A 17,277-nucleotide genomic window follows, 5' to 3' on the forward strand; every position below is an offset into this window, starting at 1 on the left:
TTTTAAAGGCCACTCTCTAAACTGACGCTGACAAATTGCCGACGCTAAATGGCAAACTGTGTCCCTCTAATCAAATAAAAAAAAAAATTTATTTAAGCAACTAAATCAAAATAACAACAAAACAGCTGGAAAGGGCTTTTGTCTTTATTCAGTTTTTTGCTCAGGCAATAATGCTGATCTGTTAAGGATAATAAAAAAAAAAAAAAGTGTGCTAAAGCCAATGTGGTACCGGTTTTTCAGAAAATTCAGAAATGCAGCAGGAATTCAATTATCCGCAATTGTGAAGGATTTGTTGACGGTCAATTAAAGGATAGTAAATAGAATCAGTTCTGCTTTAAATTGCCATTTGTTTAACACACAAGTAAAAAGTCTTTAGCTCTGCAGAGACAAAAATAAAAACGCACAAGGTGGATTACCTCCATAAAAACACCAAGCATGAAATAAAAACCGAACTGCTTCAGCATGCCATAGCCAACGGCCACATTATGATTATGTTAAATCGGTTTGGCAGCTCGTGAATTTTGGGGAGCTGTAATAGAGGAGAGAGCTTCCGAAGGTTTGGGGTTCGGCAGAATGCGACATGTGGAATGTGTTCTTCCCAGGCAGGATCAGTTCCCTAAAACTCAACATAGATGAGAGTCAAAACGTCCTCTCTGCATATTGTAATATTCTGAAAGTAATCTCCTCAATTGGGCTCTCAGGTTTTACACTGTAAATCCATGGTATTTTTAAATACACCAGGGTAGGAAGGCATCATCTGCTTTTCTCACTGTGTCCAGTATATAAATCCTCTTACAGGTGAAGCTTCTGGTGGAGTATAAGGTCAGAAATGTACACTCTATCTTGTTCTTTCTTTTTTCCCATGGATTTCATCCAGTAAAAATTAATTTAGTTCCATACTGTGGTTTACTCCTAAACTCTCATGAAGATTACTCTGCCAACATGACAGATTGAGGTGTGCTTTGACAATGAACTTTTATTTATTTATTTGTTTATTTTGGTGGGGGGCGTTGAATTCCAAGACATACAAAAAAGAGAATAAACATTTGTCCTTACTTCAGGGTCCCCCAGGATGTATTTCTTAGAACTGAGATTTGAAAACTGCACTTGAGAGTCTGACAATACATTTAGTCAGACACAACATCTTTTCACAGCAGTATTAACTACTTATAATTTGTACCGGTGTAGGCAATTCAAGGAGAATGTCTCTGCATCCAGAATGTCTAACCAGTCACAACTGAGATCTGTGCAACACAGGTACTGAACAACAATCTTGTACTTTATAACTACATTCGACCCTGAAACAATCTGCGTACAAGTACAAGTAGAAGTCCCGTCGAGTGCAGTTTATTAATTATGATTCTAATCCAAAGCAAAAACGACTACATCCCAATCACAGCTAGTTGTGTCAAAAGCATTTCTTTAAGTAAAAAATATAGAAATAGTTTTTAATATAAATAGTTGACTGCAAAATCAACTACAAGGCATCATGAACATGAAATATTGGATTCATTAATTAAGTACTGCCTGTCAAAATAAATATAAGCAAAATCATTTATATACTGTAAATATGTGCAGTTTAAATAACATGACAGCAATAAAAAAATAGTCATTGACTTACATATAAAGTGTTTGCATTTACATTTATTAATTTATTAACAATGTTAATTTAGCTGCAATTATTTACCCATTTATACAGCTTGGTAATTTCTCTGAAGCAATTAAAAGCAAGTACCTTGCTCAAGGGTACTACAGCAGTAGGTGAGACTCAAACTGGTGACCTTCACATCCAAAAGCAGAAGATCAAACCGTTTTGCTACCAGCTGCCCCATATATGGCTACACATGGCATATGACAATTTTAATAAAACATGATTTCTATTATTTTTTGTATGTGGCATATAGCAAGATTACCACAAGGTATCCTCATAAATGTTGAGATGATTAGCTAAAATAATGCAAGTGTGACAGCGTACGGTGAGGAACGTTTTCGTGGTACCTTTGGGTACTGTTGTACTGGAATGAGCACCCTCTCCGACAGCTTGATGTTTTTGTTGCTGATGATATCCAGGTACTTCTTCACCTCACCGTCTTTCCTCAGGTCGTCCCCTTCATACTTTTCGATTTCTGCAGCAGAATATAAAAACTTAGCATGAGACATGCATTGAATAGGTCTGCAGCAGGTAGTGCTTTAACCTTGCACATGAAAGTCCCAGGTTCGAAACCCACCTCCTGCTGTAGTGCCCTTGAGCAAGGAACTTACCATGGATTGTTCCAGAGGAAAAAAGAAAAAAATACCCTGCTCTACGAATGAGTCAATCATTGAAGAAGCTCACTGTTGAAAGTTGCTTTGGAGAAAAGTGTCAACTAAATAAATACATGAAAAACTTAAGCTGAACGTATTTGGTCCGTAGATCCATAAGGCCCAATCCAATACATGATACATTGGATCATACTGTAGTCTCTGCCACAGACAATTCAGGGACAAAGGTTTGTTATCCAACCAATTCATGGAAAATAAACAAACAAACAAGCAAACAAATTCAAATGTACATGAACTCAGACGTACATGGGAATATGGTACTGTAGCTGACAACTATGTAACACTGTGATCACAAGCACTGCACATGCAGTCAGTACAGTCCATCCCACCTGCAAACTCTAGACGCAAAGCGCCATCGCTTCTGTTTGAATCACCAGCCATTGTCTCTCAACGTGACTTTTCTTGATTAGTGTTATTTTGTCCACACGGATAACAGGTACACTGGTTTTGTAGCAACATGAATACACACTCATACATGCTGCAACTGTTAGATGACACTTTTCTCTAAGGTGATTCATAATATTAGGTTTGTATACTCAGCTACGTAATATTTTTACTCTTTTACACGGCTGTTTATTTTTTGACTGTATCAATCCAAAGTAGGTACCTAGGTCAAGGGTCCTCAAGCAGTAAAAGTGACTCAAACCTGTGTCATTTAACTGCAAGGTTACACAACTCTAACTCTAACTAAACTACCTGCTGCCCTTGAAACAATACGTTGATAATTAATAATTCCTTTAGCTGATGCTTTACTCCAAAGCGACTTACACTGTTAAGCTACTTACAATTCCCTTTTTATACAGTAGGGTAATTTTTACTGTATCCATTCATTTAGCTGACACTTTTCTCCAAAAAAACTTACAATTATTTACCCTTCTATACAGTTGGGCAATTTTAATGGAACAATTCAGGGTAAGTGCCTTGCTCGAGGGTACTACAGCCAGAGGTGGGTATCAAACCTGCAACCTCTGGATCCAAGGAAGGCAACTCTAACCACTATTCTATCAGCCATCCCTTTCAAGACATGCATCTCGCTTAAGGGGTTTGGATTTTGAACACAGCTCTTTTGAGGACAATGTGGCAGCCCTAACCACTATGTGACCCGCTCTTCCTTTGTCAGTCACCTATTTAAATGATTTGAAATCATCATCAGACATTTGTGAATGATATTGAAAAGCAGGTGCTTAATAATCTCAGAAGCAGAATTAGGTGGTGAAGGACAGCACTGTACTCTTTCTGGACTACTCTTCATTAATTTGTTTGAATGTGATTAAATTATTCACTTACAGGAAGGACTGGCTTTACTGAGATAGTCTTTCAGGTTTGGCATGGTTGTATTTTTATGAGTAATTTTTTTGACCAGACATCATGAGTGGAGTTTGTCTTTGGAATGCATAGCATTAGGGAGCGCTCGTGGAAAAACGACACTGGCATCTGAGCCACTAATGCTGAATAAAATTTGAGTTCCCCATTAATGTTCTTGTAGACACTTGATTGACTAGCTGCATGCGTATTCAGATTGCTTCATTCCACATTACTTAAATACAGTCTGAAAATGGAGTAACTCTTTTCCACCGGGGTTGATGGAAAGATTATTTGGAAGTGGAAAATATTCCTCAAAATATGGAGATCTACACCACTACGATTCCAGGTAAATTGAAGGTGGCAGCTACGTACCAGCTAGCTAGGCCACAGAGAAATTAAAGCCGTGCTTCTTTCTACTTCCAAATATATCTGCGTTAGACTAATTTATATGTATGTATTTGTCCCATTTCTACTTAATTTCCAATAAAGCCCCAGCTGTTCAGGCACGCCATGAAATAAGGCCCAAGGCATTTCCTGCCTGCTGAAAGTGACAGTTATTTACTGCAATTTTTTTAGTTTTTAAATCAACAGATGGTTCAATGAAATTTAACTTAAATTGCCACTTCGAAAGCAGGTTTCTTACGGCTCTGTATACTTACATTGGAAATGGACTTATATAGCAGACTTGATTTCTTTTTTTAATGTGAATGTCACATTTGTGTATCAAAGGTCAAATTTCATTTAAAATAAATGCAAATACAAGATAAGGTGAGATGAATATCACCGGATGTTTATGGAATGTCTAAATAATCTCTAACATAGCTCTGGTCTGTAAGGACAAACAAAACTAATTCTGTATTAAATATTATGAATAAAATGATGTGTAATATGTCCCGTCCAAGCTGTCTGGACTCCGTCAGCTTTTTTGCTTTAGTGCGTATTAATTAGAGCATTTTGGGCCAAACATGTTTAATGAAAATTGCAAATGAGTCACAGTGAATGATTTTGCTCTTAAGGCTGCAAACTGGCACTGTATTCTGCAGCCCACATCTCATTGTAATTGTCTTTCCATTATCATAGCATGAACTCTTAACATTTCTGCAAATGGATTTTACAAACAATTAAACTCCATTTTCTCCCCATCGTCAGTAATTTAATTTGCGTAATTTCTTGATTCAATATATATGTCACCAGCAAATGAAGCAAACTTCATGGGAGCACGTGTCAGACATCCTGGTCAATCATTCAGTGTAACAAGCAAGACATGTAAAGATGTTTTTTGTCATTAGTGCTGAACAAATCCAAATGCAATGAATAGCACAAACAGGAAATAATAAATTAAGCAGACTTAGTGATTCAACACCAAGTTTCAATGAGTCCGCAACTGAAATAAGTGGGTATTTCTGTGGTATTTTTATCCAGCCAGGGGCGACTTAAGATGTGTTTGCCTGGTTGGCACTGGGTGTCTGTAGGAACAATGCAAGGTTTGCCAAATGTTTCAAAAGCTGGTGTTGTGTGGAAGATGGCTGCGGGTCGTGGTGACTCACTGGACTGAATGAGGGAAATGTGCAAACACACCCCACACACGAGTCCATCAGAGGGCTCTGATCCCAGCCTACTGGTGCAGTTCTCAGCACGGAGGCAGGGAAGAACAGATTTTACAGCCCGTACCCGAGATTCTTAACCGTTTCTAGGCCACAGACTCCTGTAAAAGTCCGAGGAAAGCTAAGGCACCCTCCCAGAACCAAGTCCATAAATAAATATAACACACAGTTTATTGCACTGAAAGTTGATTGCCTTAATGCAGATGTCATGGATAGTAATGGCAAAGTAATATTTTTTATTTATGTGGTGGCTCATGCAAGCCTGTGTTTCATGGACCCCCTAAAGACCATCCACGGACCCCCGAGGAGTCAGGGGATCACATGGTTAACAACCTCTGGCCCATAGATTTTCAACAAAAGAGAAGGTATATATCTATTGATGGCATGTGACCGACTATGCCGACTAGTGTGGCGTGTTTATTTGATTAAGCTGACCGTATTATATAACTGCTCCATGGCTGTGAAGCACAAACGACCAAGCGAGGCCTTACTGTACCAGGCACGCACACAAATGCTGTATAAATCAAAAAAGCTACACGGAAGCCCTTGTGTTTTCCGGGACATTGGTATTACTTGCTTGGCGGGTTTTATAACACACGCGAGAGTTGAGCAAAAACAGTGCAGTCACTAAACATTAAGGATCCAAGGAATTAAGCTGTCATCCGGTCTCGCAGGGAGCCGCAGCTTTGTCACCGGACGTTTAATGCCCAAAAGAATCAAGAATTATGAAGTGAACCTGTACGACTCCAGTGAAACAACACACCGGGGATCTGAATGTGCCGCTACGCAATGGAGGGAATTAACGTTGCCCTTCGTTTTTTCAACACGAGAGAAGAGGGACGGTGAGGTAAACTGTGTCCTTTGTATCCGGACAGCTAGACTAGCACCGTCGTGCTTTTTTTTTACCTTGTGGGAAGGTGTCTGGACATCCCTGTGCCAGGGCTCAGCTGAAACAGTGTCATTGTCTCCCAGCGAGTCCTGTCAGCAGGAGGTCTCCTCCCTGCCGAGGTTTCAACCACTGTAATCATCTCTGTTTACCAAATACAAGACGTTTTCCTTGCAAAGGTTATCAGGATGACGCTCATCATGATAACTGTCATTACCTAAATAAGCCGTACAAAAACAGCGCTCCCACAGAAGCCATTTCCAGGTGTTCAATGCATATAAAGTGAAAAAGATGCAAAATGCTCACTAATGTGGTTATGAACACACAAAAGAGTTTAGATGCCAATTTAAGGTCTAAAAAGACAGCAGTATTCGAAACCATACATGATACCATGTAACTGTTTGTATTTTTGTAACTATAGTCATAATTTCAATGGCTTATTATGTTGATTTGAAGTGAAAGGATAAATAATAATAATAATGAAAAAAACAGAAAGTGTGTGTGTGTGTGTGTGTCTGTGTGTGTGTGTGTGTGTGTAATAATAATAATAATACATATACATATATTATGGGGGTGTGGTGCTGCAGCGGGCTTGGCCGGGTCCTGCTCTCTAGCAGGTCTGGGGTTCGAGTCTCGCTTGTGGTGTCCTGTGACGGACTGGCATCCCATCCTGGGTGTGTCCCCTCCCCCTCCAGCCTTACGCCCTGTGTTGCCGGGTTAGGCTCCGGCTCCCCACAACTCCCAGTGGGACAAGTGGTTTTAGACGATGTGTGTGTGTGTGTATACATATATTACATTATTATATCATATATTAATAATAGTAGTACACTCACATTTTCTGAACCGCTTGTCCCATACGGAGTCGTGGAGAACCGGAGCCTACCTGGCAACACAGGGCGTAAAGCCGGAGGGGGAGGGGACACACCCAGGACGGGATGCCAGTCCGTCGCAAGGCACCCCAAGCGGGACTCGAACCCCAGACCCACCAGAGAGGACGACCCGGTCCAACCCACTGTGCCACCGCGCCCCCTTATAATAGTAGTACTAGTGATTAAAAAATTATATTATTATTATTAAGATAATACCTTTCTCCATAGCAACTTACAATGACTGGTTTGGACACTAAGCTACTTACAAGTATTTACTCATGTATACACTAATTTTTATCGTATCATTTCTGAGTAAGTACCTTGATAAAGGGTGCTACCCTTGAACCTGAGCCAACAGACTCCAAGGCATCGGCTCTATCCATTACACGACTTGCTGTTCCCCAAATATGTTGAGGTGTGTGCTTTTAGATGTAGTGAAATGCAGAGGCTCATCACAGGCCAAACCAAGAGCATGAAGTCACTGCAATCAAGGTGGGAAGAAAAGAGAGCTTTTGGCCATTCGTTGCTCGTCCTTTCACCTTGTTCACGTAGAGCTTTGAAAGGCCTCACAGTCGCAATCAAATATAACACATATTTCAAATTTTCCTATACCATCAGATAGCGGCTCAATCTGAAGAAATCTGCAATACATAAACAGTTTAAGATTTAAAAAAGCTTCAAAGTAAATAGACGTGAATGGCGCTTTGCCTTCATCAAGAACATTGACTGCAGCTGGATTTAAATAAAAAAACTGAGGGTATTGTCATTGGAAACTCCATAGAAAATATTAATTGGATACAGATTTTAGCTCATTCTAGGTATGAACAAGAGGGGCAGCAGAGGAAAGGAGACACTCCTCAATACCCCCTCCTTGTTTCCTGTCCTTGAAATAGCAGAAAGGATTTGTCTGGGGTGGGGGGGGGGGTGGGAGCCCACAGTGCAACCACAATGACTGTCAGGCTAAGCTGACACAGTCTAATATGCTGGCACAAGATCTGTTTTTAGACCCCTTTTTCTGAAAAGAGAGGGAATTTCCAGTGCTTGCCGAACACAAATCAACTCATTATACAGGCTCCGCCCACCCCCCAAAAAAAAAAAAAACCCGTTAACATAACAACCTTCTGCGTATTGTGCTTGGCTTTCTGGAAGGTCACATCACATCTTGTGCTTCTGAGTACATTGTTTGGTGTCTCGTTCACCCTGGCAAACAGCTTTATTTGACGACGCACCTTCTCAGTTAATTAACGCAATTTGGAGAACGAACGGCAATATACGGATGTGATGCAACGGCGCTTGTGCTGAGATTCCCCTAATTCATTTTCACTGATTATTTCCTGTCCTTAAACAGAATACATTTTACACAAAAAAAAAACAGATTTACTCAGGCCAGTCTCCCGGTGACAGTGAGCTTTTTAATAATATTCATGTATGCAGCTCTAATTAAATGTCTGAACAACAGAACATACATGTACACATCCATTGGTATGATGATGGGTATCTGGACTGGCAAGCATGTGTACATTTTTTAATGAGACTTAGTCTATATGTGAAAAGATGGCATTAGATAAATAAACTAGGACAATAATAAAGCAGTGCCGACTGGAATGTGACCTGTTCGGGAGAAACGCTGCATTTAATCAAGCGCTATTCAAGAACGTCTGTTATGTTCAGAATGTTTTGTGGCATTTTTGGCGTCTGTGTCAATTTTTCAGTTTGCCTGCTGTGGGCCGTACAATTTTACTTCTTTCCAGGCTCGCCATAGTGGACCAGAGATCAAACACCGAGCTCGAAAAGAAAGATGTTCCGAGAGTCTCTTGCCAAAGTGTTTAAAGAAACACCGGGAAAGTCCAAGGTGCCGACTTGTGAGTCAAGCATCAAACAGTGGAAGTGTCCCCTGTTAGCTATGCCATATCGCCAATGCACTGCAGCATCAGATTGCCATCTAATGCAAGAGTCATATTTTTTCAGTCTATTCTTGTCCAGACCGAGGGGGATCAAAGAACACGGTAGAGAAGTCAAGAATCATTCTATTCTACTCATTGCTTAATAAGACTTTGCCCATCAGAGACGCATCATTCCGCATTGTTTATACAGGCTTGCCTAATCGGCTCTTGCAAAGCAGACGCCCGTTTTCCAAGAAAAGATAAGAAATGCAGAATCATCTTTCTGTTTCTCAATGATAATTCACAATGACACCATGAGAAATCTCTTTGTGACAGAAGTAATTTAACAAAAAGTACATTCTGAGCTCTCAAAGGAAGGACACTTTCAATATCAACAATATTTCTTTTAATAGTGAAAGGTGAACACTTATACATTTTTACCTATTCCGACACCTGACCAAGAAAGCGGGCAGATCCCCAACAAAAGAGACATTTAAATTGTTCATTTTGGGCCTACTTTAAATTGGTCTGTTTGCTTTCCCTGCTTCGGAGCCCTGTGTGAACACCTGGATGATTGGGCAACAAGCATACATATGTATGGGGATGCATTGCATTGCATATGCTGTGTACCTAAATTAGAATGAATCTAGTGCTGATTGGAGGAGCCATGGAGGCAAATAAAACAATTAATAAAACTCTACAGTGAAAAGCAAAATTTAAGTGTCACCGACACTAATTACACCCTCTTTAATTTAGAAAAAAGCCATGTCGGGTGTAAATTTTATCCGTTTATATTCGGCTCCTAATGCACACACACAAAATACTGTCGGCAAGAAGTGTAATCATCCACCGAGCTTCAAAATGTGGGCTGCAGGTGTAAAGCTGACTTGGTCTGAATATGCTCAGTCACACTTGAGTAGGTCAGAACGGTTACGGCACTCAGTCGCAATTTACGCTGGCTACCATTAGAATTAAAGCAAATTGCTTGAAAGTTTTGACAGAGATTCCTGTTTGCAGCCGCCGGACCACTCGCATCAGGATGTTATAAACCAGATCGGAGTTTTAACAGAACATTATCACATCAATAAAATGTTCAGTGTAACATCCTGCACGAACAATTACGAAATTCGCATGCCAGAACTGAAAGCAATTGTTATAAATAGTGTTGAAACACAGAAAGAAGTTATGAAGGATGACCAGAAACTAATGCAGACCTCTTGCGTGATGGTTACTCAGCTTATTAAGATCTCCTTCTACGTATGCTCAAAACTGGAATTTTTTTAATGTCAAATAAATACATTGGTTATAAAACATTAACCTGATTTTTTTTTTTTTTTTTTTTATATACAGAGCAGGGTACTTTTGCTGGAGCAACTAAAAGGTAAGTACTTTACTCAGCAGTACTACAGCAGTAGGTGAGATCTGAACCAGCGACCTTCGGCTCCAACCGCTATACTATCAATTCCATAGTACTTAAACTAAAGCAAATCTAGCTGATGTCTTTTGTGTCTGGGCTGTTAGACTTGAACACTGAGCTATTTACAGTGATTTACATTGCATTTATTTAGCTGGCTGATGCTTTTTTCCAAAGTGACTTACAATGTTAAGGTATATTACAATTATTGGGTAATTTCACTGGAGAATTTTAGGGTAAGTGCCTTGCTCAAGGGTACTATAGCCAGAGGTGGAAGGCAAACCAATAACCTTTGGGGCCAAAGGCATCAACTTGAACCACTACACTACCAGCTGTCCAGCTATCCTTATATGATTTTCCCATTTATACAGCTGAGTAATATACAGTATACCGTGAGGTAAGCATCTTGATCAAGGGTACTACAGCAGAAGCAGGATTCCAGTGTGACTCCTTAGGTCACAAGGCTACAACTGGGATTACTACCCTACCAATGCCCAGATAATAACCATTATTCCTTACATGTGAATGCAATTTTAACAGTTGGTGGATGGTGTAGTACCCAGTGTCATGTACTACATGTCAAAGGTTACATTCAATCTACTTTAAATCTTACTCTTATAGGTCTTTCACTGCCCTTGTTGCTAAAAGAGACAAAATATTGATTCCAAAGATATTACAGAAATTGCTCACATCAGATTAAAGTTTGTAATGCTGGTATTATTCTTTTCCTGTTTACGCATGTGTGCCCACATACAACAGTTCTCTCAGCTGTGCAAGAGATAAAATATAGAAAGACACAGAATACTTTTGAATGCACACATTTTTTTTTCTCTTATTTTTAATACTTCTCTGTGTCTTTTGTTTGCTGTGACTAATGTGGTCCGAATCCACCTACAGAAGGGCAACAGAAGCACTGCAGCATGATTCAAAGCCATTCCCTTTTCAAAAAGCACCCCATAGAATATAATTAATAACACGTAGAGGTCGGCGGGGCCACGAAAGGACAGCAAAAAAAGCAGCTTAATATTCAAAATCAACTTTCTTCAAATTTGAGCTTCACTTTTCACCTATCTGGCTTCCATTGTGGAGGGGGGTTAAGTGGGTATATTTTGTTTATATGTGGTTTTCTCTCACAGGAGCCTAAGATACAAGATTAGAAGTTGGGGTTTTTAGGGTGGATTTTGAGGCTGGAGGTGTATGTTCACGGGTTTGGACGTGGATCTTTCAGGACTCCTACAAGCGGCTGGGTTTAACTGGTTTTGGGAAGTGCGAAGGCTCTATGAGGCGCATTTCGGCTGGGCACGAGCCGCAGGGGTCCGAACGGTGGGCCACTCGGCAAACTGGGTGATATCTTCAAACCTGTGCTGGGGAGGAAGTGGGGGATGTCTGGTGCCCAGTGAAGAGTTGGCTGTCAAGAAAAGGTTTGATAAGGAGCTAAATACCCTTCAAGTCTGGCCTCGGTGTCCGTTCAGCAGCCGTTTTGTGCATTATATGTTCATCTCTTAATCCACTTCCCCACGCTCCACCCACACAAAAAATTATACCAAAACAGCATTTATATTTGCAACAAAGACTTACAAATGCTAGCCTGGGGAACATCTGTCTCTTGTTCTTCCTTTTTCAGGCAAAATGGTAACCGCGGTATGGAAAATGAATAGCACCGCGAAGAAAATTCCAGAAAAAAAATTGGCATCAAGCTTCTCAGAAAACACATCCTCAAGAAAATTTCTATCGACTTCACGCGAGGTGATCGGAGTTGAAGGAACAAATATTTTCGAGTGACATACATCTGCAATTTCCGTCATTGCCGAGAAATGCATATACATCAAAGGCAGAGTTGAAGATTTATGGCTTTGAAGTGAAGAGATGACCACAGATTCTGTGATATATTTGCATGTGACACACAGTGCTCAGAAGGGATACTGTATGGCCTTTTATTATGTTCAAACAGACTCCTTCCCCAATCATGAATATTTATGTCCAATGCATATTTCGTAGGAAGTTCACAGTGTCCTGTTACAGTGCACCGCATATTAAACCGCTTTATCTCTCTTGGATCTCATCCATGAATTCAAGGTAATTTTTTTTATTATAGTAAATGTCTGTGGGTATATTACTGAATCGATGTCATCGACCCCTGAGATTGCTTTCTGTACCAGCGTTGATGTGGCTGACACAATAAGTAGCAGTGATTCGGTAACTTAAGTTACCGAGTTTGCTGTAAGCCTTGGCCTTAGGTGATTAAAGGCTCGCAGAAAGATATGCCCATAAAAGAATTTAACATATTATTTCACACGGAGAAAGGCAATTCAAGGTCAGGAGAAATCTGAATAATGTTAAAGGATGAGGACGACATTGTCGATTACTGAATTGTTTTTGCAGGCAAGCAACTGAGAAATCAGTTGAAAAGTCCATAGGCAGATGCCAGCTTCTTCTGTATGACCCCGGATCAAGGAATTTAACCAGAACTGATACACCAAGAACATCCTGCTGTATAAATGGGTAAATTATTGTAAATTTGATTGTTTAATGGGGGTGTGGAGGTGTGGCGGGTCTGGGGTTCAAACTTGGGGTGCCTTGCGATGGACTGGCATCCCCTCCAGGGTGTGACTCCTCCCCCTTCGTCCTTGTGCCCTATGTTGCCAGGTTCGGCTCCGGCTCGCCGTGACCCCGCTCGGGACAAGCGGTTGTTGACAGTGGTTGGTTGGTGAGTTGGTTGATTGACTGATTGTCTAACATTTCAAGCCATCCTGGACAAATGCATTAGATAAATAAAGTTTGATTAACAAGTAGCACAGTGGTGCAGTAGGTTCTCTGGTGCCTCACAGTACCTAGGTCAGGCAGTTGGATGTAGGTTCAAGTCCAGCTCAGTCTGTGCAGTTTAATAGTTATAATAATATTAACAATTATTAATGTGGGAGGTGCAGTGGTGCAGCAGGTTTGACCAGGGCCCACTGTGTGGTGGGTCTGGGGTCAAGTGCCGCTTGGGGCGCCTTACGGCGGGCTGATGTCCCGTCTGGGGCTTGTCCCCTCCCCCTTTGGCCTTGCACCCTGTGTTGCTGGGTTAGGCTCCGGTTCACCAGGACCCTGCTCAGGACGAGGGATCGTAGACATCGTGTGTGTATTATTATTAGTTTAATAGTTAATAATAATAGTCGCCTCATCTGTAGTGTATTTGTGCGTAGAACACGAATGCGGCTGAACCTTGCGCTCTTCCGGAACTATGAAGGAGATCTGTCTGCGCACTGATTCGGAGGGAGCTTGCCTGCAGTTAATGTCAACCGTGAAGCACACGGCAAAGTCACACGTCTCAGCCTGCTTTCTGAACTCATCGGGGTTTCGACGAAAAAAAAAAATGAAACGTATCTTTCCAGGACTGTGGCTGTCAGATGTCAGCGCAGTGGGTTTCCCCCGGTGCTGCCGCCTTTCTCTGTAACTAAATCGGGAAATTGACTGACATTAATTGAGTCAGAGGAGTTGTTGCTCGATTCGGGGAGATGTGGCTACTGACACGGATCTCATTACTTCACCTATTGTGTAATCTCACAAACCATGTCATCGATACGAAATAAAACATATTACATCTAGGCTTCTTCGACTCTCTTTCTGCGTTCAACATGCTGAAGAAACCCGTTAAGACGTTATGTGTCACTTACGAAGGTTCCCCTGTTTTTCTGTTTGTGCACAACTTACACGCTAAACCTATGATAAATTTCAGAGAAACAAAATCCGTTTTAGTTATATCAGAACGGCAAAAAAATTAATACTTACCCCGACAGTCTCCATGCAGTAAATAATTAATTAAGTTTCATTAGCAAATGACATTTTTCACACTTAAATTACATTTATCTTTTACCGTTAACTCTGTTTAATGACATTCTGGGCAAACAACCCCAGTTACACTTTCAGTGTGAGTACAGAATTGTCATTATATTTAGTCCTGCATATTTAATTATAAGCAGAAACAACTCTTTTAAGGGAGGTTAATATACAACTTGAGGTTTATAAATTAAATGTGTGAATGTACTATGTGTATTGACCTAGAGACTTTCCAAGAAAAGAAAAAATGTATTTGGTAGAGAAGTACACTCCACTATTCCACCATTTAGGAGGATTTACTTGGTCTGTTAATGCCAACAGCCTAAAATCAGCCCAAGAATGTGAAGATGGATGGAAAAACTGGATTGTTTTTATTCCATTCTGTGTTATACTTTCATTTGTTATATTGGCCAGATTTATCTGAGTATGGTGAGATGATGGTTTATTACTTTCAGGAGAATCTGTGTTAGATAAGACACCTGAAGGCTGTGCTGAAAGCCATGCGACCTTCTACATCTACGCCGAGAAAAGTACTCTACCTTGAATCTCATCGGAACCGCTTTACTTTGTAACTCGTAAATAACCATAATTCAAGTAGAAAAGTCATATGAAGAAATCAGCGGAATAGATTTGAAATTAATTGCTGCAATTTTTTGGACCTTCGCCCGTAATCTCATTGGTACCCTGGCATAATGATTCCTAGGGAGGCGATTACGTGATTCTGCCGTTTTAATTTCCAAGTGCACGGCATCCAGGGAGCCCTATCTTTTCATCACAGATGACAGAACCACCCTTATCCCCCTTGTGGTTTTAGTTTGCCTCCTCTAACCTTGCAGAGTCATTATTTATTTAACAGCAATAAAAAAAAATGTGCTGCATCTTGCTGCCCTGATTCTTATCTGATACAGCCGCAGAGCTCCCCACATTGCTCAAAACACCTTCTGATCATTAGTCTGGGAAAACAAACACCATCTCCCCTTATAAAGTAGTTTATCAAGACTGCGCTCTTACACACACTAAGAAAGTGAACAGCCTGTCTGGCAGGCAAAGTCAGGCATGTTTTGGTCCCGCACGACTTTCACATACAAGCACGCCACGTTGACAGAATCGGGTCAAATCAAATGGATAAATCGTTCTGTTCAATAACCACACAAGCTGAAGTGATCTGGAGCGACAGGTGTCACTCCTGCAAAGTATCAGTGATTCACTACAACCAGACACATATGTCAGCTGTGAAAACAAGATGTTCCTCAGCAGCAGAAATAGCCAGCTTCAAATGTAAGATGGATGGAAGGATGGATGGATGGATGGATGGATGGATGGATGGATGGATGGAGAAAATAAAACCACTGAAGAAAACCCAAAGACGTGGAGCTACTGTAACTGCCAGCCAGCTCACATAGCATCAGAAGTTATTACCTATAGCATACCATGGTTGGAACATAAGACATAGCTAAAAAAAAAATTTACTTCTCTTATTCATATGAATTGGTTCCAAACACAGACGTTGGTCTTTTGGGAAGGGAAGATGTTACTCCCATCAGATTACACATGGTATGTGCTGTGCTCTGCATTGCGTGGGACACATTTGCATGAAAGAACTGAATTTTTGCTTATAGGCCATGACTTGAGTGTACTAAGTAGGACTTTAACCGAGAATGTATGACAGGTGAAAAATCTCGACCAAAAATCATGATTCCAGGTGCCATAATTTCCCCTTATATATTACAAGCCTAACCCAAACCCTAACAAAGATCCTAACCCTAACCCTAACTTCAGATCGCAATGCAGCAGTTTCTATAAAGCTGAAGGAACAGCAAGTAGTGTAGTGGCTTAATAACTATACATATGACCAAAATGGTTACATCTTCAGCCCCCAGGAGCCTGGTACTTCACTGAAAGAGCTTTAGTAAACACATCCAGCTGCAGAAATGGGGAAAATGTGAAAAAGAAAAAAAAAAAAAAATGCAATGTTAGCTGCTTTGGTTCACAGCATCTTCTAAATAAATAAGCAACCACACAAAAATAACTGAGGTGGGGTTAGAGCAAGACTTTAGACATGACTTTGTTCGGAGCCTGGAGTCTTCCTTGGGATTGGGGAGTTGAGAGCACAGGGAAGGGCTTGGGAGCTTGGGGGGATAAGGGTAAAAAAGGGAAAGCAAGCAGCACTCAGACGAGGCTCACATTTCAGCCACAGGATGTGCCGGCTCTCTGTGGAGTCTGAGCCGAGAGTCGTGCTGAAAAGCCGTGGCCCGCTTTTAAAGCGAGCCGAAGACTTTAAAACCGCGTCGCTTCTGAGCGGTCGCAATCCCGAGAAAAACGACCGCAGGATCCTGAGGAAAGCTCCCGGGCACCATTCCTAAATTTAAAACATAAACAGCTTTTTATTACAGACTTATAAACTGTGTCGCCTTGCCTTGAATACATGTTCCACACATCTGTTTGATGTGTTCGCTCCCACAAAGCTGTAACTGAAGGTCAGAGGTCAAGCGGTTGCGATTCTGCCATCCCGTAAGGAACACCCTAAAAGCTGATTTCAGGGAAATCTATTCTGGGCATTAATTTCTAGCATATGCCCAAAAGACAACCAATCGAGAGAGAAAATGCTCAACAGCACATTCTGCCTGGCCGTTAATGCCGGTAAATTGAGAGCAGTGACGCACACTGCATTCTGATGATAGTGTTTTACATTGCGCACATGACAGCCGCGTGTTGGCGACCTTCACCGGTGAATAAACGTACGCTGCTGTTTTCTACGCGTTAAATTTAAACGGGAGACGTGAGCTCGGAAATATCTGCTTGTGAGCCAGATTTAATGACCAATACATCTCAGCTGGAATTAAGGCATAGAAGCACACAAGCAAAAGAAAAATTGACAAAAAATTAATGAAAAAGTAATCCCTTCATTAAGTGCACCGTATAACACACCAATGAGTGTGTCTTGGGGGCTTACAGACAAAACAGTATATTATGAGATGTATATGTGTGTTTATGTATATATATATATATATATATAGGTGTTGTTAATATTTGAACCCAAATAAAGTGTGTTCTTAATAAAGTAGTTGTCCCCTGAAGCATGGTTCACACATACAGGGGAAACTAAAAGAAAATTATGAGAGACAATGAAAAGTAAATATGAAGAGCCTGAAGTAAAAATTTCACACTGCATTTT

At 40.8% G+C, this 17,277-nt stretch overlaps 1 protein-coding gene across 2 annotated transcripts in view; it reads right to left on the bottom strand.

The window, feature by feature from the left end:
* Window positions 1-17,277, bottom strand: part of khdrbs2 (KH domain containing, RNA binding, signal transduction associated 2) — a 93,777-nt gene that overhangs the window by 71,812 nt on the left and 4,688 nt on the right. For both annotated transcript variants that reach the window (XM_018749410.2, XM_018749408.2), the window contains exon 2: window positions 1,999-2,126. In XM_018749410.2, coding sequence (XP_018604926.1) covers window positions 1,999-2,126 — 128 coding nt within the window. The remainder of the gene's footprint in view (window positions 1-1,998; window positions 2,127-17,277) is intronic.

The sequence above is a fragment of the Scleropages formosus genome, chromosome 4, assembly GCF_900964775.1.
Source record: "Scleropages formosus chromosome 4, fSclFor1.1, whole genome shotgun sequence".
NCBI classification, from domain to species: Eukaryota; Metazoa; Chordata; class Actinopteri; order Osteoglossiformes; family Osteoglossidae; genus Scleropages; species Scleropages formosus.